Source organism: Carex rostrata, chromosome 4, assembly GCF_964058835.1.
Source record: "Carex rostrata chromosome 4, lpCarRost1.2, whole genome shotgun sequence".
Taxonomy (NCBI): domain Eukaryota; kingdom Viridiplantae; phylum Streptophyta; class Magnoliopsida; order Poales; family Cyperaceae; genus Carex; species Carex rostrata.
The window spans coordinates 11,769,684-11,797,676 of NC_135921.1; the positions used below are offsets into that span (position 1 = coordinate 11,769,684).

General features: G+C 35.7%; 2 protein-coding genes across 3 annotated transcripts; one reads left to right on the top strand and one right to left on the bottom strand.

The window, feature by feature from the left end:
* The first annotated feature begins 11,737 nt into the window (after positions 1 to 11,737).
* On the top strand, positions 11,738 to 17,194 carry LOC144553379 (protein FIP1-like). 2 transcript variants are annotated; one of them, XM_078301515.1, is made up of 14 exons: positions 11,738 to 11,895; positions 12,097 to 12,188; positions 12,543 to 12,647; positions 13,227 to 13,276; positions 13,390 to 13,456; positions 13,798 to 13,870; positions 14,414 to 14,469; positions 14,764 to 14,860; positions 14,971 to 15,055; positions 15,877 to 15,939; positions 16,016 to 16,075; positions 16,204 to 16,296; positions 16,411 to 16,473; positions 16,791 to 17,194. In XM_078301515.1, exons 1-14 carry the CDS (start codon positions 11,849 to 11,851, stop codon positions 16,863 to 16,865), a joined length of 1,026 nt encoding a protein of 341 aa, XP_078157641.1. In that variant the 5' UTR covers positions 11,738 to 11,848; the 3' UTR covers positions 16,866 to 17,194. The 2 variants fall into 2 exon arrangements, with proteins under 2 accessions (XP_078157641.1, XP_078157642.1); XM_078301516.1 differs by having other exon boundaries at positions 11,841 to 11,977.
* Positions 17,195 to 17,817: 623 nt separating this feature from the next.
* Positions 17,818 to 27,980, bottom strand: OVA2 (tRNA synthetase class I (I, L, M and V) family protein). The gene is made up of 21 exons (XM_078301508.1): positions 27,583 to 27,980; positions 27,256 to 27,410; positions 26,779 to 26,880; positions 26,625 to 26,694; positions 26,419 to 26,531; positions 26,207 to 26,275; positions 25,976 to 26,083; positions 25,667 to 25,817; positions 25,146 to 25,383; positions 23,206 to 23,492; positions 22,531 to 22,667; positions 22,023 to 22,170; positions 21,788 to 21,919; positions 21,575 to 21,703; positions 21,337 to 21,464; positions 21,067 to 21,231; positions 20,856 to 20,981; positions 20,357 to 20,430; positions 20,017 to 20,266; positions 19,125 to 19,304; positions 17,818 to 18,206 (listed from the first exon to the last, which is right to left on the bottom strand). The coding sequence occupies exons 1-21, from the start codon at positions 27,854 to 27,856 to the stop codon at positions 17,970 to 17,972; spliced, it is 3,273 nt and encodes a 1,090-aa protein (XP_078157634.1). The 5' UTR covers positions 27,857 to 27,980; the 3' UTR covers positions 17,818 to 17,969.
* Between the last annotated feature and the right edge of the window lie 13 nt (positions 27,981 to 27,993).

A 27,993-nucleotide genomic window follows, 5' to 3' on the forward strand; every position in this document is an offset into this window, starting at 1 on the left:
GGTTATAATGCCTTATTATCATGCCATATAGAGATACTACTAGAGTGCTCCAAACACCTTCAATTGGAGTATTGTATTTCGGTTGTAAATGTCCTATTATCTTGCCATTTAGAGACACTACTGTAGTGCTCCAAACAATTTCAATTGCTATTAGGGCTGTAAATGCCCTATAATCTTGCCATATATAGACACAACTTGAGTGCTCCAATCACCTTCCATTGGAGTGTTGTATGTGGTTGTAAATGCCCTATTACTTGCCATCTGGTGAGACTACTAGAAAGATCCAAACAACTTCAATTAGAGTGTTGTGTTAGGGTTGTAAATGCCCTATTATCAGTGTTCCAAACACCTTCAAATAAAGTACTGTATTATGGCTGTAAATGCCTTATTATCTGGCTCTATGGAGACACTACTAGAGAGATCCAAACAACTTCAATTGGAGTATTATATTAGGGTTGTAAATGCCCTATTAGCATGCCATATAGAGACACTACTAGAATGCTGCAAACACTTTGAATTGGACTGTTGTATTACGATTGTAAATGCCCTTTTATCTTGCCATCTGGAGACACTACTAGAGAGATCCAAACAACTTCATTTGGAGTGTAGCATTACGGTTGTAAATGCCCTATTATCTTGCCATTTAGAGACATTACTAGAGTGCTCCAAACTCCTTCAATTAGAGTGTTGTATTAGGGTTGTAAATGCCCTATTATCATGCCATATAGAGACACTCCTAGATTGCTCCAAACACCTTCAATTGGAGTGTCGTATTACGGTTGTAAATGCCCTATTATATTGCCATTTAGAGACACTACTAGGGTGCTCAAAACTCCTTCAATTGGGGTGTTGTTTCTGGATTGTAAATGGCCTAGTATCTTCCCATCTGGAGACTATTAGAGAGCTCCAATTACTTTCAATTAGAGTGCTGTATTTGGGTTGTAAATGCCCTATTATCTTGCATCTGGAGACACTACTAGAGAGATCCAAACAATTTCAATAGGAGTGTTGTATTAGGGTTATAATGCCTTATTATCATGCCATATAGAGACACTACTAGAGTGCTCCAAACACCTTCAATTGGAGTATTGTATTTCGGTTGTAAATGTCCTATTATCTTGCCATTTAGAGACACTACTGTAGTGCTCCAAACAATTTCAATTGCTATTAGGGCTGTAAATGCCCTATAATCTTGCCATATATAGACACAACTTGAGTGCTCCAATCACCTTCCATTGGAGTGTTGTATGTGGTTGTAAATGCCCTATTACTTGCCATCTGGTGAGACTACTAGAAAGATCCAAACAACTTCAATTAGAGTGTTGTGTTAGGGTTGTAAATGCCCTATTATCAGTGTTCCAAACACCTTCAAATAAAGTACTGTATTATGGCTGTAAATGCCTTATTATCTGGCTCTATGGAGACACTACTAGAGAGATCCAAACAACTTCAATTGGAGTATTATATTAGGGTTGTAAATGCCCTATTAGCATGCCATATAGAGACACTACTAGAATGCTGCAAACACTTTGAATTGGACTGTTGTATTACGATTGTAAATGCCCTTTTATCTTGCCATCTGGAGACACTACTAGAGAGATCCAAACAACTTCATTTGGAGTGTAGCATTACGGTTGTAAATGCCCTATTATCTTGCCATTTAGAGACATTACTAGAGTGCTCCAAACTCCTTCAATTAGAGTGTTGTATTAGGGTTGTAAATGCCCTATTATCATGCCATATAGAGACACTCCTAGATTGCTCCAAACACCTTCAATTGGAGTGTCGTATTACGGTTGTAAATGCCCTATTATATTGCCATTTAGAGACACTACTAGGGTGCTCAAAACTCCTTCAATTGGGGTGTTGTTTCTGGATTGTAAATGGCCTAGTATCTTCCCATCTGGAGACTATTAGAGAGCTCCAATTACTTTCAATTAGAGTGCTGTATTTGGGTTGTAAATGCCCTATTATCTTGCATCTGGAGACACTACTAGAGAGATCCAAACAATTTCAATAGGAGTGTTGTATTAGGGTTATAATGCCTTATTATCATGCCATATAGAGACACTACTAGAGTGCTCCAAACACCTTCAATTGGAGTATTGTATTTCGGTTGTAAATGTCCTATTATCTTGCCATTTAGAGACACTACTGTAGTGCTCCAAACAATTTCAATTGCTATTAGGGCTGTAAATGCCCTATAATCTTGCCATATATAGACACAACTTGAGTGCTCCAATTACCTTCCATTGGAGTGTTGTATGTGGTTGTAAATGCCCTATTACTTGCCATCTGGTGAGACTACTAGAAAGATCCAAACAACTTCAATTAGAGTGTTGTGTTAGGGTTGTAAATGCCCTATTATCAGTGTTCCAAACACCTTCAAATAAAGTACTGTATTATGGCTGTAAATGCCTTATTATCTGGCTCTATGGAGACACTACTAGAGAGATCCAAACAACTTCAATTGGAGTATTATATTAGGGTTGTAAATGCCCTATTAGCATGCCATATAGAGACACTACTAGAATGCTGCAAACACTTTGAATTGGACTGTTGTATTACGATTGTAAATGCCCTTTTATCTTACCATCTGGAGACACTACTAGAGAGATACAAACAACTTCATTTGGAGTGTTGCATTACGGTTGTAAATGCCCTATTATCTTGCCATTTAGAGACACTACTAGAGTGCTCCAAACTCCTATAATTAGAGTGTTGTATTGGGGTTGTAAATGCCCTATTATCATGCCATATAGAGACACTGCTAGAGTGCTCCAAACACCTTCAATTGGAGTGTTGTAATAGGGTTGTAAATGCTCTATTATCTTGCCATATATATACACTACTAGAATGCTCCAAACACCTTCAGTTGGGGTGTTGCATTTGGATTGTAAATGCCCTATTATTTTGCTATCTGGTGACACTATTAGAGAGCTCCAAACAGTATCAATTAGGTTGCTGTTTTAGTGTTGTAAGTGCCATATATAGACACTACTAGTGTGTTCCAAACACACTTTCAATTGGAGTGTTGTATTTGTGTTGTAAATGCCCTGTTATCTTGCCATCTGGAGACACTACTAGAGAAATCCAAACAACTTCAATTGGAGTGTTGTATAAGGGTTATAAATGAGTTATTATCATGCCATATAGAGACACAACTAGAGTGTTGTATTAGGGTTGTAAATGCCCTATTATCTTGCCATTTAGGGACATGACTAGAGTGCTCCAAGCTCCTTCAATTACAGTGTTGTATTAGGGTTGTAAATGCCCTATTATGTTGTCAAATGGTGACACTACTAGACAGCTCCAAACACCTTCAATTATAGTGTTGTATTAGGGTTGTAAATGCCCTATTATCATGCCATATAGAGACACTATTAACTCCAAACACCTGCAATTAGAGTGTTGTATTACGGTTGTAAATGCCGTATTATCTTGTCATCTAGAGACGCTAGTAGAGAGCTCAAAACACTTTCAATTGGACTATTGTATTACGGTTGTAAATACCCTTTTATCTTGCCATCTGGAGACACTACTAGAGAGATCCAAACACCTTCATTTGGTTTGTTGTATTATGGTTGTAAATGTCCTATTATCTTGTCATCTGGTGACACTACTATACAGCTCCAAACACCTTCAATTATAGTGTTGTATTAGGGTTGTAAATGCCCAATTATCTTGTCATTTAGAGACACTACTAGAGTGCTCCGAACACCTTCAGTTGGGGTGTTGTATTTGGATTGTAAATGCCCTATTTTCTTGCCATCTGGAAACACTATTAGAGAGCTCCAAACACCTTCAATTGGAGTGCTGTATTAGGGTTGTAAATGTCATATTATCTTGCCATTTGGAGACCCTACTAGAGAGATCCAAACACCTTCAATTGGAGTGTTGTATTACGGTTATAAATGTCCGATTATCTTGCCTTATGAAGACACTACTAGATATCTCCAAACAACTTCAATTCGAGTGTTGTATTAGGGTTGTATGTGCTCCATTATCATGCCATATAGAGACACTACTAGAGTGCTTCAAACACCTTCAATTGGAGTGTTGTATTACGGTTGTAAATGCCCTATTATCTTGCCATCTGGAGACACTACTAGGGTGCGCCAAACACATTCAATTGCGGTGTTGTATCTGGATTGTAAATGCCCTATTATCTTTCCATATGGAGATTATTAGAGAGCCCCAAACTCTTTCAATTAGAGTGCTGTATTTGGGTTGTAAATGCCATATTTTTTTGCTCTATTATCATGCCATATAGAGACACTACTAGAGTGCTCAAAACTCCTTCAATTGCGGTGTTGTATTGGGGTTGTAAATGCCCTATTATCATGTCATATAGAGACACTACTAGCTTGCTCCAACACTCGAATTGAAGTTGTATGTGCTCTATTATCATGTCATATAGAGACACTACTAGAGTGCTCGAAACTCCTTCAATTGCGGTGTTGTATTGGGGTTGTAAATGCCCTATTATCATGCCATATAAAGACACTACTAGCTTGCTCCAAACACCTTCAATTGGAGTGTTGTATTAGGGTTGTAAATGCCCTATTATCTTGCCATATAGAGACACTACTAGGGTGCTCCAAACACCAGCGTTTTGACCTTCACGAACTGTCTGCCTCCAATAAAACCCTCAATGGGCAAGGAGATAGGAACCCCGACTGGTCCCACCATAGCCTCTACTCCCTCGTCTATGAGGTTTATATGTGCATTGAAAAGCTAGACCCACAATTCTGCCGTGGTTATAAGGTCCGGGTTGGAGTTGCTGGGGGAGGAAGCCTTCCTTGTGGCCACAAGATCACCCCGGAACATCCATGGGCCGCCTACAAGTGCATTGGTGGTATCTTTTTCACTCAGGAACTCTACCTGATAGGCATTATATCCTAGAGAGCGAAACCTTATTGCCGGATCAATACCCCACGCTTTAACCACTTTTGTTTGGAAGGCAGCATCCTGAACTGGTTTGTTAATGATAACCTTGGCAGTAATAGTGCAGCTCCAGTCCGTGCTCGAGGCCGCCTCCTCTGGTAGATTCACTATCGGGCCGCAGTGCTCTTCGGTATTTAGGCCAATGAACTTTTGGATCAATTGTTCATCCTCAGGGGTAAGGTCATCCATTACAGGTGAGCTGTTGTATGAGTGTGATGGGGGCCGATGTCTTGGTGGGGAAGTGATTCGGATTAGGGTTTACGAGGTGGGGGGATTAGGGTTTAAGGTTTTAGTTGGTTTAACGGGGTACGTGTCTTGCTGTGAGAGAGGGTGAGGCCCAAGAATGGATTGGTTGCTTTTTGAAAAGGTGGCTGGGGGGTTTGTATGCCTTTCATTTGTTTTGGATTGTTCCATTCTTTGTTTTATTTGGTCAGGGTTTCCTGGACATAACAGGCACGTGCTTGGGTATGTGCATGATGCACTTTTGGACTTTTGCGGAGCAGGGCTATTTGGGCTTGAGATCCGCTCCAAGGGGCTAGGGTAGCTTTTGGTGTAGATGTGCGGTTGAGGTGTGTTTTGATGGTTTATGATGGTTTCGCCATCACTGATACTGTGCATGCATGGTTGTAGCTAATCCCTGGGGAGAGCGGGGCATTGATCCCAATGTAACAGCTCATTTCCCCCCTGGAGTGAGGACTCCGTGCCCCTTCTATTATGTCTGCTTACGATAATGTCTGCTTACGATATTGTCTGTTAGCTGGTGTTTCCCTAGACCCGGTATTTCATATTTATCTTTGCACTAGTCTTCAGTAGCCGCCGGTGCCGCCTCTGTGCTTGGGTCCCTATGCCAATCGGGACCGTCATCAGGCTGATCAGGTTCAGGTTCCGGTTGATTCTGTTCATCCTCATACTGCCCGTTTGGGTTGGGTTCCGGTGGTGGTGGAGGTGGTGGTGGAGGTGGTGGGGGGTACCACAGCTCCCGACAGGACTTCTAGATCAATGGGGCACTCCGACCAACTGCTGTTGTGCCCAATGACCAGCCTTTGTGGTATCAGGCTAAGGCCGTGACAGTCAAGTAGGAGTTTCACATTGTTCCGGTTGTTGCCTTGCAGACAGTCCGGGTCAACACCCGTGAGGCATCCCATAGCTGTTGTCGCTTGGCGATAGTAGTGAGGGTGGCAATAGTCTACTGGATAGCCACGGATGGTGATCTTTATTCTAGTTTTTGGGGGCAGGAGAGCTGAGCTGGTTAGGGTCTACCATGGCAAGACATTGAAGAATAGAGTTCTCTCCCAATAGACATCATCTAGGAGTAACTCTTCAATAGATATCCATTCTAGAACTCTCAGGAGGAGGTCCTGATCAAGTACTGAGAAGGACCAATTTGCCGGGTAGCCTCTATAGTGCGAAGTTAGTGCAGTGGCTAGTTGGTGAACAGGTGGAAATGTAGTGAAGCTTAGAGACTTTAGCAGAACAGAGGCATGTAGATCTGGGAGGAGTCTGTAATGCTCGTTTAGTGGTGATAGGAAACAGTACTGCCTTTGTATTTGGGTTGTCAGCGGGAAGGGGTCTGCCATAGTTACGGCATTGCCAAGTGGGTTAGTAATGGAGAGGTTAGGGGAGAGTGGAAGGGCGCCAGGGGGTGAAGGGAAGAGGAGAGGAGAAGGGACGGTAGGGGGTGGAGGAGGAGAGGAGAAGAGGAGAAAGTTATTTGGCCTGATAGCCACATCACAGTTACAAATGTGATATGGATGATCCAGACATTTTATGATGCTCCAGACTTAATTATTCAATGCATTCAGATCTACTATAGTTTTCAATTAATACTTTATTTTGATGAATCTTGTATATTTTTTCTCAAGGAATAATTTTGATGAATGCATATTTGAGGTACTAACAATTTTTGAATGAAAATACTTAACTTTCGGACCGATGTTATTTTCAAAACTGTTTATTAAAAAAAGGTTGCGTGACAGTCTGACAGATCATACATGAAGTGGTCCAACCGTGAACCGTTGAAGCTGTTAACAAACTGATCTCGGGTCCCACCCTGGGTTCTTTCTTTGTGTACTAGATATTCTGCAGTAATTCGTGTAGCGGATAAGTTAACACTTAGCAATCTACATAGTAACGAAGTTTTGAATCCTCATTAATATTTGTATCACATCTGCAGTATTTTACACAATACTTCGAATCATAATAATCACTCTAATATGATTCCACAACAAATAGTAATATGGGAAGAATATTATTTTCTTATACCCAAGGTGAATGTATTGTATGGGTCATGAACTATATATGAATGCACGTGGTGCCTTGTAGCTTGTTTTCTGAAGCAACCTATGAAATCATGCATTCGATCAACTTCCCTTCAACAATAAGCAACAAATTATATTATATTGCGCAACAAGACGTGAACAGATTCATTCGATTCTTCAAATCGTGCTCCTACCGGCTACCACTATGCAGTTTCTCAAAAAATTTGGTCGGTTTGAGTTCCAAGTTTCAACCCGGATTCTAAATAGCATGCTGTAGCTTTTTCGGACCATAAAATTTATAGCGTTATCGACATTATAACAGTGTAATATGAGCATAGCGTTGTTTTTTTAGCCGTTTCGTTATAATACGATAAATGCTTATTAAACCTTTCGTTCCAACGATATTAAAAAGTATTGTTAATTTTAAAAATTGATGGATTATCTTAAAAATTATATGTAATTACAAACTAAAATAGATGAAATCTCCATTCTCATATGCACGTAGTTGTCCTAATCCGTCAACCGCTAAGATTGAAAGATTAATTTTTAGATTAAATATCAGTCCTCCAATTATATAATTTGTTTTTTTTTATTAAATACATATGTTTTATGCATAGAAATCTAAATTTAGTTAAAAACATACTCTCCACACAGACTACTACATGGTTATCACAATTAAAATTGAATGTATCCTTAGCGATCCATTTCTTTATTTCTCCTTACAATTCAATTATTTCCTTATTTGATTCCTGCAATTCACTTATTTCCTTATTTCTCCGATTCTTTGCAATTAAATTATTTCCTCTGTATTTTCGACAATAAAAATATAAATTATTCAATCTTTTCGAATCTATAGAGAAAATCAAATTTTCTGAAATGCTACATTCATGTGTGAAGATGAGAAATAATATTTTATTAGAGCTACTAATATGCTTTCACAATTTCTTAATCTGTTGCTTGCATTTGATAGAGATTTGAAAATTTGAACTTCAACAACCTCCGTGACAAAATTATCCTGCCTAAATAAAAACTTCTTTCCTTGAATTGATATACTTGTAAGTAATAATTTAACACCTTGTCAATCTATGTCATGTTTGCCTATTTTTTTTTTTTTTTTGTATTTACGTTTACAGGCTTTTCCAGGGATAGGCATATCGACACCCCACACATTTATATTAACACAACATCTTTATAAAAATTTAATGTATAGACAATTTTAACCCTCATTAAATGTCTTCCTAACTATCATATTTTTTCATAATGTAATTAATATAGTGATCATTAAATTATTTGGTTTCCATAATTGCTAGATTTTTTTTCCTTTTTTTTATATTTTGCATTCATGTTAGATCAAAAGCTACATAATTTCATTGATCTTCCATTTTCTCATAGAAATATAGTTGTATAATTTACACAAGAGAACATTCAATTCAATTAAAGTTTTAAGCACTCAAGTCAAAATACATATTTAACTTTTTTTCTTTGTAAATTTAATTTTTTTTACATTAAGATACACTCACTTTAATATGTGATATATTCCAACTCAAATATTTTTTTAATTTTTATATTTTTCTCTCTTAATTTTGATACTTATAATCTATTAGTCTATTTTAATTTAGAAATTTTTTTATTGATATTTTGTAATTAATTTATTTTTGTTAATTGAAGAGATGGATCAATCCCCTAACCCGTTAGAAGAAAACATTGAAAATCAAGTTTTGAATTATGAAAATGAAAGCAATCAACTTCTTAATTTCAAGTTTGAAAATTGTGATGATATGCTTCTTGTTTTTCGTGATTTACATGGTGCTAAAGGCTATGTATGCTAACAACTTGCGGCTTGCGACCAAATAAATTTGTTATTTTGTAGTGTTTTGTTGTACATCTAATTTTTTATTTTAATCATAAGTTGAATGTCAAATTATTCATGATAATCTGCAATCAATATGTTTTTTTATATAAGTAATCATGTAGTTTTCTTAGTGTTATTGTGTAAAAAAAGAAGATAAAATGTTAATAGACAAAATTATTTTTTTTATAGTAGATTGTTAAAAGAAAAATTGTGAAGTTTACAAAATAAATCGATATATACAATGTTGATAGATTTTAATAATATAATAAAATTAGTTCACTGTTATTTTCCTTAATTTTTTTTTAACGATTTGATTAAAATAAATAATGAATACTTATTATACGATAATATAAAGTTTATAAACATATTTTATAGTAACTTTTAAGGAACAAATTTTAAAATAATATATGACAGAAAAAATATATTTTAATAAAATAACATACTTTATAAAACATAACTTTTAAGGAAAAATAATTATGTATTTATATATGAGAAAGAATTAATTTTTAAAGAAACACTTAATGAAGGATAGAATTGTCTATATAGTAAAATATTTTGATGATGTTGTATTAATATAAAATTGAGTTGTTTTAATATCATCACCCCTTTTCCAGTTAGTTTTGTTGTATGCCTCAACTTCTCAATTTATGTCATGATTCTCTTTTTTGTGTTTATGTTACGGACCTTTGCAGTTCGTTTTGTTACATGTCTTTCACTATTTCCTTGTTCTTCTTGCTACCTTTCAATTAATAATGGAGGTTTCATATATTTCCGATCTGGAGAGAATTTTTTTCATATTATATTTGATACGTTTTTTTTCATTTATTGCTGTTTCATTTATTATTATTTGTTATTAAAATCTCCTCTCTTTTTTCATTTGTGTCTTTTATTTTTATTTAATTTTTTTTCTTAATTATATGTGAATGTCAAACAAAAAGGTCTCTAGATCAAATTTGATTAAGCCATTGCGTAAGCATATAGGCAACACATGAACACACTGGTTACAAATTATAATTTTCTGTGATTTAAGGTAACTGTTTGAATTTCATATATTGAAATTGAGAAACGTAGTCAAAACTATTGTTGGTTTCTTGTCTGACAGTTACAAAACCAGCTTTTCATCATAACTGTCAATCCTCATAAATTCTGAAATTAAATATACATACATTATGAGCATTTCTGGTCACTCCCATATAAAGAACTCCCAATTTGGATGAATCAATTGATCACACTAAAAAAGACAAATCAGCATACCAGCAAAGGGCAAACTTGTCAATAACAGTTGGTACTCAAGCTCAAAATTAATGAAATGAATGCCTAAGAACTTTGGAGGATTTGTAAAAATACACAAATACATCACAGAGACTTGATCATATGGTTTAAGCCTCATTCTATGTACAAAATTGTTGAGAAATGTTTTTTTTTTTTTAAATATGGGTTGGAGGTCAAGCCATCCAATATATTTCAAATCCATTTGTATTAATACAGAAGATTTTCCCACATTGTGGGTTTCGAATTCATGACCTTCCACATGGGAGCCATATGTCTTTGCCACTAGACTAAAGGCAGGTTCTCAATTGTTAAGAAATGTGCTAGCTACTTTGGTCAGAGAAGGTACAATAGGGCATATCAAGAAATGAGTCGGGAAAAGAAGCAAACTCTTCTAATGAAAAACTGTGCAAATAAGCAACTCAAAACATGAGATAGTAGTAATAATTCAATACCGAATGCTCTTGCGAGGACAAATGTTTTATTAGTTTTAGAGACTCCACTGCAAATAGATTAGCTTCATCAGCTCCTCATGATGCTAGTGAGTCGTTGCATGGTAAGACAATCTTTTTATCAAATTTTTTATTTGTATGTATATTTTAGAATAGTAGTTGCAACAAATTAGCTTTTACAATCTATTCAATTCAGTAATATGTTTCTGTTGCAACGCACAGGCACAATACTAGTATATTATTATATACTATAAGGATCGCGAAATATTTTTCAAACTGAATTTTTTAAGTCAGAAAAAAATAAAAATACTCCTTAATGTGTTGCTTGAAAAAAAATTAAAAAGTTTAAATCCGAGTTATTGATTCATGTTCAAACTTTAGATCTCGGTCAATAAAAATGTTTTGTGATTCTTTATGTAGAGTCGAATTCTAAGATACTCCATCTATTTCTGTAAAAGTGTTTATGAAAAAATATTAAAATATTAAAAATATAAATTGACTTCTGATTAAAATTGCATGTTAAAAATTTACCAGTCAGCTGTGAATTCATATCACCTGAGTCAACTCAAACTATTTTAAATTAGATCCAGACCGTTCAATCTACTTGAGCACAAATATTAAAGACACGGCCCGGATCTAAACTCAAAATTTGAGTTAGTTCAGATAATCCGGACTCGTCGGCTATCGAGCAAACGGTTAAAGAGAAATCAACGTGAGATCATCGCAATAATGAGCACTACCCATTAATTAACGAGTATCCTCTGCGAGACCTCATTTTTTGCGTGACCGACGTGTCGGATGCCTATTCGGAGGTAGCGCAGGGGGCCCTATTATTTGTGCTTTGAGAGTCGTGTAGAACGCATTTGAACGGTTGAGATTTTCCAGTGAAACACGCAAAAGTTGAGATATCTCAGAGGATGCGAATTCTTAATTAACGCTTTTATCACCATCTCCGGCGTGAATCAACGTTGTTACAGTGCTTCGGCTCAATTCAACCGATCAAACAAAGAGAAATCGAATTCAATTTCATTCTCACTAGAGAGAGAGAGATTTGGTAGTTGAGAGGAGTGATGTCGCACGAGAGAACAAGCACCTCCGTCACAGACGAAAGCAGCCCGTACGAACCTCACCTTCTTCCATTGGGGATTAACTTTCGATAATTTTGATGCAACTGATCACCTTTTAGATTTGCAAATGCTGTAATTTGCTGTCATAAATCTGCAATTGTTAGATATTTAAGAGGTCTTGTCTTTTGATTGTGTAATTTTGTGATTTTTTTTTTTTTTTTTTTTTTTGCATTTTGTTTCAATTATTGCAGATTTCTTGATGTACTGAGAGAGGCTTCGCTATCTGGTAATAGACAGCCCAGGAGTATACTCGGTGCCCTCATTTATTGTTTGCTATTGGCAAGTAACTTAGTCTCATACAAATTAATTTTACATAGCACTACCCCAGTATTATCCTCGATCATTTTTTTTAGAAACAAAAGTCACTGTATTGGTTTAATAATGATGAAAGGACATGAAATTTGCATAGGTGCTTTCTGGTACTTAACCTCGATAATACAATACCAGAATGGTACAAAAACCCCCAATTGACAATCAACCTTTTAACTTAAAACCCAAGTTGGTCTCAATTAACACTAGGTCATGCTATAAGCTTGAAACAAGGAAGGTGTTTTTTTAATTGAATTGGTTTGTGCTGGTTGATGGTGTTATTAAATGATTTGCAAGTTAATCAGCTCATTTCTTATTCCATAGGCAGGTTATGCTGCTGTAACAGTAGCATCTCCATGGGTTTTCTTTTATGTACCTAGGTTGATTCCGGCACTGATCTGTAGTTGTAATGTACTTCTCCTGGTTATTACAGGTTTGCAACTAAACCCAATTCCTTTTTTTTGCTATTTTATATGCAAAAGATAAAATAGAACTAGGGTGTTCCTGAGTTCACCAAGCCCCTTTTGTGAACTCAACTCTAAAACCTATCAAATTGGCTTCAAACGACTAATCCGAACCATTGAAATCCATCTACCTTACGAGTGATGCGTCTACATGCGAAAATTTTAAATTTTCGAATTAATTTTGCAGAGAGTCAAGTGGTAAAAAAATGTTCAAAAAAATGAATGCATTAAAATTAATAAATAAATCTTCTAATTTTGTCCACTTGACTTTATACTAAATTAATTCGAAAGTTTAAAATTTTCATATGTAGACTCATCACTCGTAAGGTAGATGGGTTTCAACGGTTTGGATTCGTCGTTTGAAGCTAATCTGATAGGTTTTAGAGTTGAGTTCACAAAGGGGCTTTGTGAACTTAAGAACACCCTAGTTCTACTCCAAAGATAGTAGAACTCATAACATTATTATAATTACTTCATATATGTATGGTGTCTTTCCTTATTCTTGCTGAGTTTTATTGAGAGTTAAGTTGGAGTATGTTATCTTGCAGCTGTGTTTCAGCAGTACTGGGTTTACCAGGTTAGAAAAGTGCGCTTACAGGTACTACAATCATTATAATTATTTTATGATTTTCTTTTCACTAATTTCTGATAATGTTCTACAGCTGTATAATATAGTACTTTCCTTAATTAATCTGACCTATTGTAAAACAGGGCTATTATGCTTTTAGCCAGAAACTCAAGCGTATTGCTCGCTTTCCATTTGTGACCATCTCTTGCGGTATGTATACATTTAAATGATAGTTTACTTTTGACCCCCTGAATCATTGCACTTGTTCAATCAAGCCCCTCATTGTTGGACCTGAGTGCCTGTGACATGCTGCCAGCATGGCACTAACATTGTCTGTAGGTGATCAGGTGGACATGACTCTCTGGTGATGACATGGCATTCATGCTTTATAAGATGTAATCCCATCATATACGGTTCAGGGAAGGGACATATTGGACAGAGTGCAGTAGTGTAGGGACCAACAGAAGATCAACAGCAGATTCATCTTTCATTTATATTAATTTTAGTCGACACTGAAGTGCTTTTTATGTATATTTTTTTTTTAATTTCAGGCAATGCCCTGATGCTACTAATCTTAGTTTGGGAGCATTATCTGCATGTAGTCTCTCTTTCTTTAATGCTAAGGTAAGGTAATCTTGGAGTTTTGACGGTAACACTTCACTTGAAATGCTAACAATCCAAATGAGTGATCCAAGCCACAATGTGATGAAATCCATCGGATTAGTTAAAAATTGCTATAAATCATTAGTTAGAAATAGATCATATTGTAAAAACTCTACATAGAAAATCAAATAAGCAATCTTATAAGTTAGGCATGATTGATACATATTGAAATAGTTATGGATGAAATTTCATTGCATTTAAGCATCATTTTATCATCAAGTAACAAATAATTTATTTTGTGCCGTTCAATATCCCTCTTTTACTCCCCATCCGTTGGATGGGATAAGAAAATCAAAATAAAAAAAAAATATGAAACTTGTTATTATTCTAAATTTCGATGTGTAATTTTCATTGGGTGGCTTGGATTGCTTGTTGGGAGTTTAAAATGCATGATTTGGAACCCTAAACATTTTTGGCGAAGTGCTAACATTGGTATATTAGCAAAAAAGAGCTACTCATTTTCTTGAATTACGTTTATGGTTTTACTATTTTAAATATCTGCAGGATTGCTGTTGTGGCAGAGGCTTTATGTGCTGGATGTATTATGAGTTTATATATAGGTAAAACAGCCTGTCCTTTTTTTATATATTTGAAATCATGGTTTACAGTACCTGCTACTTGTAAACTACCTTTGGCAGGGTGGGGCACTTGCCGTGTCCTAACTCAAAGAAAATGAATTATATTCCTTTATTTTCTTGGTAATTTGAAAAAAAAGTGCAAAATTATGCTTACAAACCAATATAGTTGTAAGATTGCCCACCCTAAATGCATGCGTGGTCATTAATTATTTATATTAAAGATTCCGAGGATCAATATGAGCATTTGTTTTCTTTTTATATATGCTGTTTTTGAAGGTTGCATTCACAAATACAATTCATTGAATGGTGAACCTGACATACTGAGGTCCCTTTACTCTGCAATACAGCCATCCAGTGCTTTGGAGGGTCTGAGGTGACAACATAAAGTTTGGAAATGCTACTCTTTTATTTATTTGTTTAATTCAGTTTTACTGTGATACTATTTTTAAGATCTTTCATCAAATATTCTATATCCTATTACAGATATTATGATGCCGGTGGTCTTTCTGACCAACAAATGGCGTTACTCCAGTACCAAAGGGAAAACCTTCATTACCTAAGCGAGGAGGTATTATTAAATCGAGTGAGGCTGTGCTACTATGCATAGCTCAGATTGGTCCGTAAGATATTACTATGGATTAATATCTTCGTTTTCAAAGTCCAAATAGTTGATCTGAACAGTTCAACATGATCTCCAAATGAAAATGTACTCACATACTAAATTTTACATTTTCGTAAAAAAAGTACTATTTTTTTAGATGAGTAGAAACTCACAACTTTTGAATGGTCTAGAATCTTTAGATCAAGCGATTTTCTACCTATCTAAAAAATTTCAAAAAAAAATGTAAAATTTGATCTACAAGTACATTTTCATATGAAAATCATGTTGAACTATTCAGATAACTATTTTGACTTTGAAAACAGAAATATATATCCATAGTACGGACCAATATGCGGTATGCATAGTACCATGCCTCACTCTTATTAAATTCTTACTGTTAGATAGATCATTTCCTTATTTGCTAGAGGTTCACAAATATACTTGCAACCAGACATGGATTCAATTCCAAATCCTGTACCCCAAAAAGCGGCAGGATTTATTATGAAATTTATGTCCATATAAATCTGTACTTTTAATTTATATTAATTTATTACTTCTCCTTTTTTCTAGTATACCAGAATGGAGTTGGAACCCACATATATATATACGTATACGAGATATATTTGTTTGCCATATAAAAAAACAGTATACCAAAAAATAATTATTTTCTTAATTTATTGTTAATTAGAATAGCTTACTTTGATTTATTAAAGTAACATTTATAGTAATTTCTACTAATTAGATCTCTAGTTAAGATACCAATTTTAATTTTATTCTATCTCATACAGGTCCTTCGCTTGCAAGAATGCTTGAGCAAGTACCAAAGATCTTATGATGGAAATGCCCCTCAGGTTCTTACTTTTAATTAGTTATCTTCTTTGTTATTACTTGTTTCATCTTTTTATTTTTATTTTTTGTCAAATGAAGGTTGACCTGGCTCATCTTTTAGCATCTAGAGATCAAGAACTCCGTGCTTTATCTGCTGAGGTGATGTCATATTCCTCAATTACAAAATACAAGAACAAGATAAAATTAAAAAAAAAATCATCTATCTGTAGTTGTAATGACTTTTGGCTTAAACTATAGTATTTGACATGATCAAATTACTATTGCAGATGAATCAAGTCCAGTCAGACCTACGTGTTGCACGTAGCGTAATTGCTGAAAGGGATGCTGAGAACATGCGCATTCGTTCACTTAACAACCAGGTTATAACTACTTTCGTATCTGAAAGTTAATTAAAGAAAATAAAATGTAAAATGTAAAATGTGGAAATGGGAAAACTTCCTGCTAAAGGTTAACAGAGTTTAAATATATTGTAGTATGTGGACGAAAATGAGAGACTTAGAGGCATACTTGGAGAATGGAGTGCTCGAGCTGCTAAGGTATACTTATCAGATTGGCATATTACGAGTTTAAGTTGACTTTAATCAAATTTCAATTCGAACTTACTGAATCTATCAACATGACCAATCGACACTTTAGAAGCAGTTCTATTACGCAAACCTTTGACCAGATAGATTACATTATGCCTGGTCCAATTGTCAGTGTTGCCCAGTTTTTATATCTGGTTGGTTTTGGTTTTCTTTGCAACTAACCTGTTTGGTATCATACTGATCAGGTTCAATATCGGTATAACGAGTATTTTCCCTTTCTTACCATAAGCTATGGATGTTAATTTAATACAATTATATTTGCATAGCTTGAGCGGGCACTAGAAGCAGAACGATCATCAAATGCGTTGCTTCGAAAGAATTCAACTCCAAGGAGTCAATAGATTGCAGAAAGGCCAATTTTTTATTATTGAAATTTTGGCTTCTATGTTTCAAAAGGAATCATTGGCCTCAAAGAAATCACGATGGTTCGCTCGACTCTACTGTTTGCTTCAGCAAACAAGAGGCTGATAATGTGCACTGGTTTAGTTAGATCAATTGTCTTGAAAAATTGCCGTGTGTTTTCATTATGTAAAGAGAGGAGATACTTCTGATTGTGTTTGTTTTTTGGTTTTTCTTCAAGTGTATAATAGGATGGAATGTTAGAATTTAACTATATCTTTTTGGCGCTTTGTTGAATCGTAATGACATCTGGCCATGATCTTTTCCAGTAGCTTGATACATGATATACATAGTATTTCAAATGGCCTAATTTGTTCCCTGGATGTGACTTAAAAGTAGCTACTCTAACCTATGGTATAATTGCTGTTCTGGTGTAACTTGTGGATAATGACTCTTTTTTTTTTTTAGAGTGATGACTTAGACATGCTTTAGACGTGAAACTCAATCAGCATTTTGTTTACGAAATACAAACTACGGATAGTGTTGAGAAATAAAAAACATCAACAAAGCAACCTATAACTAATACCCTGTACATCTAATTTATTCATTATGCAAGTTTAATGGTCATTCGTCACTCCAGCGGATTCTGTAATTGTGGTCACAAGTCAAAATCCACAAGTGAACTATAAAAAATTCACATTAAACAAGAAAAAGAAAATTAGACCAAAAAACTACAAACAAATTTGAAAGTCAAAATTGAACTATTTTATTTCAGAACTATTGCAAAGAATGAAAGACAACATATGTTTCCTAATTGAAAGGAAAAATGACATGCAAGGAGAGAGGGGCAAGAAGCCAACTATATCTACCCTTTATAAACCAAGAAATAGAGCCTGAACACTTCAAAGTCGCACAAGACCAAACAAAATACACGCAATAGTCATTGCATTATTGTTTTGCACCAGAAATTAAAATGTGCTGTCATTTGTAATCGTTAGCAAAAATGGTAAGGAATAAGTAACAGAACTAAGAAGAATGAGAACAGAAAATTCTTCAAAATTTTGAGTTTGTATAATTGACCAAAACTTCCTTTCTATAAACAGTCATTAATTCACAGCAGCAGCAGCTGGAAGAGGCCGTTGCACATCAAGTACACTGTAGCAACGTGCACATAGTGTGGGGTGATCAACAAAAGATCCAACTTGGGTAGAATAATTCCAGCACCTCTCGCATTTTGCACCATCAGCTCTTGCCACACCAATCCATATTTCTCCAGCTCTGGAATCACTGTAGCTTCCAGAATATGCTGCCTCTTCATGAGTAGGCGAATTTATGATCTCAACCTGCAAAGCCGATATGTTAGAATGTAATATAAAGGGCAAAACTCTAGAGAACCTCCTTAGTTTTCCCTTTATGTTCAGATATTAAACAAAATTTTACGATATGCTCATATACATTAGAAACCCCATTAAGAAATTCAATAGCTGCTCTGAAGTGCAAATTAACTTCCAATAAACTTAGATAAAGGACATGTAAGTTAACAGTTTCATATTAATATAACGGGCAATTATGCCTCTTTTTTTTTCCAAAAGAACTTTCAATAATCTAAATGGGGCATGTGAACCTTGGAAGTGACTAGCAAACTACAGATCATAATCTAAAAAAGCCAAATGATAATACTTTTGGCCCCAATTTGATAGCATTACAATCTCGAGAATTACCGCTTTTCAATTTAGGAAATCTACTGGCCAAACATACAATTCTCGCAATTATACCTTGTTCAGCCATAATTTCTAATACAGTGTACTGTTAACCTTGTCTTGGTAAGTGAAATGCAGCAAAGTGAAATAGATACTAAATTACTTTAAGCATTGGTGTCTCGTGATATTGAAGTAGATGAAGTAATACTAAATAAAATGACCAAAATGTCCTCATGACTTTATTAGCAAGGAAGTAAGATGTCAAAAATAAGAAATTATGTTGTTTAATTTTAAAGCACCTATGGAGCTGCTTCAACTTAACTTCACCTTAAAGCACCTTAAAACTCCTCCTTTTGGTACCTTGATGCCCCTTAGAATGCACTTGCCAAAAGCACCTCTAAATGTACCTTTCTTTTAAATTGGGTTCAACCTTTGGTACCTTCTCTTAGGTGTGTGGCCCCCAACAGCCGTCTTAATAATGTATAGAGATTGTTTCTGACGGGCATTTGTGTAAACATAAAAGATTTACATAGGAAAAAATAATCAAGATTCAGATTTTACCTTGGAGGTTATGAATATGCGGTGCAAAGAATCTGCATCATTAGAAGCCATGCACATTTTCTCTAACTTTGCTATTGTGGCACCATCTGTGGCATGGAGAAACACTTTTGCGTCCAGGCTCGAGCCAATGAGCTTACCAATACGAGCATTTTCCAAAACTTTATTCACTTCAGATCTCAACTGCATCAAAAGGACCAAAAACATAAACAATAAAAGGTTGAACTGCAGCACCAACTTCATATAAAATATTCTATGAAATTTTGTTAAAAAGAAATGAAGGATAGAGGACTTGTGCAAGGTCCAAGTCCAATTTGGGATCAATCAAGTCTAATCTTGACTCTAAGCATGTAAACTCTTCAGCACTGACTGTGCTAAGTCTGCTAAAGGAGAATGGATCCAAACACCAACAATGGCTACTATAAAATAGGTATTAGCACAAGTCTGGAAGCAAGTGACAACTGTTTATTTTTTCCTCTAAGACGAGACTTAGTAGTTAGCATATTTTATAGAGTGCTGGTAATATTTGTATTAGTGGCATAAGTTTTAGTAGCCTTGAGTATGATAGAGTTGTAATAACATTTTTAGTAAAATGATTTAATGGTATGTTTTGTTGTAGCACTCTAGGGGAGATCCCCCTGGTTGTTGCCACACAGTCCCCCCTTCCCCGTTGTAATAAAAGGGGGGAAAAACATATTATATATCTCGGTAGTGCTAGAAGATACATACAGCAAGGTAGCAAGTGGAGGTTAACGGTGTTAGAATCAAAATTTTATTAAAGCTACGTGACATTTCTATAAGACAGGAATCACACTGGAAAAAGTCAACTGTACCAGCTTGTGCCATGACAAACACAAGTAAAAGAACTGATTTCAACAACAAAAAAAAAGCATACCTCCAAAATAGTACCCAGGAAATCAACATCATCAGCAGACATATTCAGCCATCTACCGTTCAAACGAGGCCATTTCAACTCAAAAACGAATTTTGCAACTGAACCATCTTCCATTACATGCTGGAAAGGGAGATTTTGCCACACATCTTCTGCTAAATGCGGTAAAATAGGAGCAACCACACTTACGAGTGAAATTAAGTGCTCCAGGAGCACTGTCTGACAACTACGCCTTGTAAAGCTCGTCGAACCACTAATTGGAGAGGTAGTAGTGCATGAGAAAAGAGAAAAGCATTAAATATAGAAAATAGGCACATAAAAAAAGGTTAGTCAATGCACATACCCCACATAGAGCCGATCTTTGGCCACATCAAAGTAGAAATTAGAAAGATCAACAATTGCAAAACGTTGTATGACCTGAAACCGTAATAGAACTAAATTAGGAAAAAATAGTAACTTGTGCTGCACCTTTCACAGCATCGAACTATCACAGTTAACCCTCCAAAATAAAATGCATCATAAAAATCCCAAGATGTAACAAATTCTAATTGAATGTCACCATGTCCACTACAACCAAACCATCCTTCGAGATGCCCCTCCCACATCATTATATCTCACCATAAATAAATGAGGGAAAGGAGTTGTTTGAAGGGGCACATATAATATTGTGTGTTTATAGAGGAACCTTTGATATTTCTCCCTTTTACAGTGTCTTGCATGATATTTTTAATGTTTTGTGAGGAGACACAGGAACTCTAAATCAATATAAGTGCAATTGGCCCCAAGCTGCTTTTTTTCTAAACAGATTAAATTAACTCTGTGTATTAAAGGAAAAAATGTACCTGAAATATTTTGTAGAGCTCATAGCTTTCATAACTGTCCTTCACAGAATTAACGATATTTTCAAGCTGGTAAAGTTGATGCTTGTCTATTATAGGAAGATCCTCGTAACTGACAGCACTCTCTGGCTACATGGAAAAAGGCATGGAAGAATTTATTCCAGGAACAGAATTAAAAAAAGGATGAATTTTTTTTTTTGAGAATGGCACGTACTTTCCAGTCATGGAGATTCGAGAGCAAGAAACGCATGGTCCCACGGAGCTTTCTATAAATGTCAGACATCTGTCGTAGAATGTGCGGTCCAATCAGCACGTCTCCTGTGTAATCTACACTTGACACCCACAACCTCAGAACATCGGCCCCGTAGCCCGGCTCCTCCTGCCAGTTAGTGGGGTCCACAATTGATTACTTAAACACCCATTATCAGTTGTTTCAGTAGATATTATTAAAGTATGACTCATTTCTTTGTATTTAAAAACAAACTTTGGCATTCTTCCCTCCATTGATTACTGCAATAGGATCGACAACATTTCCCCGTGATTTGCTCATCTTAAAACCCTTCTCATCCAGAACAAATCCATGAGTTATGACACCTTTATAAGGAGCTTTTCCTGAAAGACAGTTGTATTGGATGTGATACCTCCCAATCAAAAAAAAAAAATGTGATACCCTAGATAATAGTCACCCGTTTTTCTCTCATAGAAATACAAACTTAACGTACCTGTAGTGGCAACACTGGTTAGTAAAGAACTCTGGAACCAACCACGGTGTTGATCAGAACCTTCCAGATACAAGTTTGCCGGAAAACCTAGCCCCTCTCTTTTTGATAATACTGCAGCCCAGGATGAGCCTAATACCAAGAAGAACAAAAATTATAACAGGACCTGTTAAAGAATAAGAAAAGAAGAATGACAGGTTTTATAAAGTACATTACCTGAATCAAACCATACATCCATAGTATCAGTTCCCTTTTGATAGTTGGAAGCCATGTTCCGGTACTTCTCTGGTAGAAGTTCTTCAGTTGACATGTACCACCATGCATCGCTTCCTTTCTCAGCAAATATATCTGCACACGAATGTTCAGGTATATCAAAACCAACTCCAGATTCATAAAGGATCTGACATTGGACAGGAAAATAGAATTAACATAAAATGAAAAGGATGCATACTCTTTATATGGTCAATAGTTTCTTGGGTTATGAGAGGCTCTTTTGACTCGACATGATAGAAAACGGGGATTGGAACCCCCCATGGCCTCTGTCTTGAAATGCACCAATCAGATCGGCCAGATGCCATGGCAAGGATTCTATTAACTGCCTAAAAAAAAGAAAAGTACAAGTTTTGACAGAGTTCATATATGCACTTTGTGCATCGATATTTGCATAAATACCAGAAACAGAATATTTTGCATAATAAGCACAATCAGGACCCTTCTGGTATTATTGCAGATAAAGAAGACTTGAGAGAAATAATAAGCACAATTGGGACCAATAAGCACAATCAGGACCCTTCTGGTATTGTTGCAGATAAAGAAGATTTGAGAGGCCCCTTTTTCTTAAATTAGATCTTATCTAAAATGACTTAATATTGTCAACAACAATCAAGCCTTTAGTCCCAAACAAGTTGGGGTAGGCTAAAATGACTTAATATTGTACTTCCCCAAAAAATTAAAGGTACCTTAGGAGGAACCCACTTGACTTGTTTAATGGCCTCTAAAGCAGCATCACGGAAACCATCCACTGATGCAAACCATTGTTCAGTAGCCCTGAAAATTGTTGGCTTATCTGTTCTCCAGTCATATGGGTACTTGTGCTCTGCATTGATTCCCATAACAGAAGTTTAAAAAACAATTTACATCTCTGTGTAAGGAAGTCGAAATTTAATAATAAGATGGAACATACTAAGTAGGTACTTGCTGATAAAGGATAAGAGTATTTAGAGTTCTTATTTTCAGATTCTCCGACGGATGTAATTATTATTACCTTATATATTGTTTGTTTGGCCATGCACCAACTAACCTTAGAAGAAAATCCTGTAGGACTCGGTATAACAGAGTTACTACAAATTGAAATTAACCGATAGTACAACCAAGCCTTTAATCCCAAACAAGTTGGGGTAGGCTAGAAATGAAACCCAATCATAATCATAAAGTCAGGGTAGATAGTAATAAAATAGTAATAAAATTAATAATAGTAGTAGTAATAGTAATAGTAGTTCTACTAATAGTAACAATGGAATCAATAATAATAGTAATGCTACATTCACCATCGGGCACAGCAAACAGGATGATCCCGTTAAGGATGCATATTTTTGGTATTTCACAAAAATAAAGAGAACAAACATTTTACTTACTATATGGTTCTTCTATGAGAAGAGACAACTGTTCATCAAGGTACCCGACCACAGCTTTGTTACCATCTTCTAAAACATTCAAGCCCTGAAAAGGGCCAGCTTCATGAGTGAATTTTCCTTCGTCGTCAACTGGAGATATCCATTTCAGCCCATACTTCATACCAGTCACATAATCATCTTGACCGTGACCAGGTGCTGTGTGCACAAGACCTGTACCTGATTCGGTATTTATGTAATCTCCCCCTAGTACAACAGGACACTCAGTTCCATTTACAGGATGAATATACCTGAATGTTTGGAAATAGAGATGGTCGTAAATTAACTTGTGAATAACTATGTGTGATATATACCAGTCATTACTAACCCCTCCCAGTCAAGTATCAATCCTATTTCACTTTTTACCTTCTATTTTTTTTCTTTTTCTTTTCTTTAGTTGATTTGGCACTTATTTCATTTTATTGTAATAATTTCTTGTCTATGGCCCTACAAAATATCAGAACATCATGTATACCCCTAGAATATGAAAAAACATCTTATATGCATCTCCAAAAATCCAGCTATAATGCATATATTGCTTAATTGACTCTATTCAATTCTTAAAAATAAACAAAAATTAGCCCTCATTACTTTGACAAAAGAAAGAACTTCTACTGATAATTGAGTGGGCAGGTACACTTTATTTTGCTAAAAAGCACCAAGTGTCCCGACTGAGATCCATACACCAATAGGAGTAGGTAAGTCCCATTTGCCAGAGGAAGGAAAGAAAAAAGCCCCTGACTCAGGTAGGTCTAATTCTTTATTTTTTTTACGTGCAGTCTCAACTGCGATGCTATATAAATGTAATATGTAAACTGAGGTTCAAGCTTCAAAAGATCAAAATTCTTCCTCAGTTATGAAAATTAACAGTGAGGATTGAATCTCATCTATGGGATTAATGTACCTGAACATAAAAAAAAGAATGATGATCTTTCCATAAAACTTATTAGGGACTGTTGGCGACGCACATACCAGACACCATTCTAAATATCATACATACCATGTTGTCACCGACCTATGCATGCCATGCCAATTCTAATTTCACTCTTTGGTTCTTTCTATTTTATTTATTTTTTGATTTGTGTGTGTGTGTGTGTGTGTGTGTGTGTGTGTGGGGGGGGGGGGGTTATGATCCTAAATCAACATTTATATGCCCCTCCAAATGAGAAACTCACAAAAGACCCTCCGAAACATAAGACTACATATACCGCTCTCTTAGTTTCTTAAAATTAATACACCAACTAACCCTGATTTGTTCCTCATCAATGGAAACAAACAACGATTAAACAACTTAGTTTGGGCATCATTTCAAGCAATCTGGGAAAAGAGCCGCTGCAGAGGTTATTTTACATATTTTACAAGACTACACATAATTCTATGTTTAAAAAGATCATGCAAGATATTCCTCAGTTTCCATAGTACACATAATAGACATAAAAAATGAAATATTCCAGAACGGCTCCTAATATCATTGGTAAAATTCTTGTCTAGCCCTATAAAACCTCATAATAACCTGTATAACACTACAAGAAATAAATACCATGGACACACCTTAAAAAACAGAAAATTAAGACAGATACCCAGCAAAACTAGTAAAGCATCATGAATAGTTCATACTTGTCAACAAATGTTTTATAAATTAAATATTACTTTACCTTGGTTCATGACTGAAATATATTTACAAAAGGAATCCTTTTACCATTGAAAATAATTAACAACCAAGTATTAACTATAATATAGTATTGGCAGGGTCATCTGTATTATTTGAGGTTTGCAGGAGTAAACACGATAAGACTATTCAGAGGCACCCATGAAAATCACCTGACTTTAACTTGTTTCTGTACTATTTCTCTATATTTTTTTTTCATTTATTTATCTTTTCTTTTTTGGATAGACTGGAGTACCTGATGTGCTCTAAAGCTGATCCAGGGAAAGTTTTTCTAACTGAAATCTTCACTCCCCACTTGGACTCAAGTTTAGGTACAAGTTCTGATGCCACTATGAGAAATAGCTTCTTTTCTTCGGATTTTAATACATTTCCAATTTTTAATTTTTTGCCACCACCCAGTACTTCTGATGTGTTTTCTGGGTTAAGTAGCAATTCAGCGACCACATAAGTAAGCTTGGGATTCACTGCAACAGCTGAAAACAAACATAACAAGAGATTATGAGTAAGGGAACATGAAGAAGTCAGGAAATATTTTATTTGAAGCAATAAACACGCTACTATATAAACTTCAACTCATCCATAATCTCTAAATCAATTCCCTACGTCAAGCATCAATTGCCCAAAAAGTCAAATCAGTAATTATGGAAAGAATGTGAATCATATCATATTTTTAAACAGTAAATTTAAATTTTGGATATATTTTGGGGATGAATAAAAGAATTTTATATGAAAGAAAGCAACAAGCTACCAACTTACCGGCATTTGCAGGCATAGTCCAAGGTGTAGTTGTCCATACAGCCAGGTAAATGTCTGAAAGAAATTCCTCAAATAACAGAGCACTAGCCGGGGGAAGAGCAGTAATTTTAAAAATAGCATATATGCTTTTGGAAACGTGATTCTCATTATACTGCAAAAGGAGTTGATGGTGTGAAATGCAGAGAGAAATAAGCACACTAAATTAAATGAATTTTGACTTTTCTGGAAAAAAGAAGAACAGGCAAGTAATTTGCTACAACTGCAGTTAAAATATTTTCATTATTTTTAAATTGAAATAATTTAGATTACCTCTAACTCAGCCTCTGCCAAAGCAGTTACTGAAGACGGACTCCAATGGACAGGCTTGAGCCCCCTATAGATATAGCCTTTCATTGCCATCTGACCTAACACCTCTATCTAACACAATAAAAAGAATCAGAATAGCATTCTCAAAATCCTTGTTTTATTGTCCTGCAATTAGCTTCTGATTACATTTTGCATGGTCAAAATAAAAATAAAAAAATCAGAAAAGAGAAGAACCTGTGCGGCTTCATACTCTGGGGAAAGAGTTAGATACGGATTATCCCAATCAGCCCAAATTCCAAACCGCTGTGGCAATAAAAAATAGCAATGTCGTTAACAAAATGAAACAAGAGTCTAAAAACATACAAATTATTAACAGTTTAAATAGAAGAATTCCCTTGGATATGTTAACAAAAATGTATTTAAAAAAAGGTTAGAGAAAATAGTACCTTGAAACTTTTCATCTGATTTTTAACAGTGTCCCTGGCAAACTTTGCTGCTTTTTTTCTCAGCTTTAAAGGCGTGAGCTCCTTCCTAGCTTCTTCATCCAATAACTTCAAAACTGACAAAAAAAAAATAAGGCTGTCAAGTTCAAACCTCCTAGAAGAAACTTCTTCATGATCATATTCAAAAGTTTAAATAAACCAGCACATGCCTTTTTGTTCAATGGGTAGGCCATGACAATCCCATCCCGGAACATAAGAAACTTTATGATTTTGAAGGAGCTGTAGCATGAAAAAATTTCAATTTTTAGAATATAAGCTATAATATTACCTATTCAAAATAAAGCTATAATATACTCAAATTACCTTGTAGCGGTTTATTATATCTTTTATGATTTTATTCAAGGCATGACCCATGTGTAGATCTCCGTTGGCATAAGGAGGTCCATCATGTAGAGTAAACCTATCCTGCTCAAGAAATAAGCATTCACCTTTCAGAAAATACTCTGTTATCATGATGCATGCACATGTATAGTATCATAATTTTATCATGGAATAATTTAGTGCCATATTGATAAAGACTTTCATAAAGAAGCTGCTCGAGTCAATATAAGAGGCAAGGATCACATTCAAGATGTCATTTTATCTACCACCCAGTCAAGACATTTATGAAAAAATTTATATTGGCAGCTAGCAAAGCGGGTCTTATATTTACTGTAATACCAGTACTCACACCCAAACCACTGTATCACAGGTAAGGTGCCATGTATGTCAATACCCAAATTGAATATACCAGAAATACCAATTTAAGATTTTTTTTTAAATTAGTTAAGATGTACTTACTCCAGTATTTCTCTCTGAGATCCTTTTAAGAACCTGGTTCTCCTCCCAGAGCTTCTGTAGTTCTGGCTCCCGTACCACTGCATTTGCTCTCAACCCAAATGTGGTTTTAGGTAGATCGACTGTGTGCTTGTATTTCCCTGTTTCTTTCTTCCCACCTTAACAAGTAGGTTAAAAGAAGCGAAGTCAAACCAATGCTGAAGCACAGCTTAATTCTTTCTTCCCATCTTTATTTTGAATTGAGATAACCAATTGAAAATTTAAAATGCAATAGGAACTTCTAATACACCAGCAAGTAGAGTGAGAAAAATAAAACCGACATAGGCGTACCTTCAACGGCCTTTTTGGCTGCCATTACGGGACCACGCGACCTTCGCTTCGAAGTAGAAAAGAACTCCCCAGTGGAATCAGTACCAAAGCACCTCTTCCCAATCGGTCTGAGAAAAGCACGCTTCTGGGAGCAAGTCTGGAAGAAAGGAAGCCAAGTGTAGTGATGAGAGTAAGAGTTGCACAAAAAGGAAGCTTGGGAAGCCGCTATCTTGGCTTCCCCGGTGGTGAACCGACCCGACGCAGCGGCGAAGCGGAAGAGGGAACCGGCTTCCATGGGAATAATGGGGTAGGATCACCGCCAGCGCCAGGTGAGCGGTAAGAATACGAAGGGGATAGAGTGCAAAATGGATGCTTACCTGGAGCTGTGTTGGCGGGGGATAAGGGGCCGGGAAGCGTGAGGGTTTTTTGTTC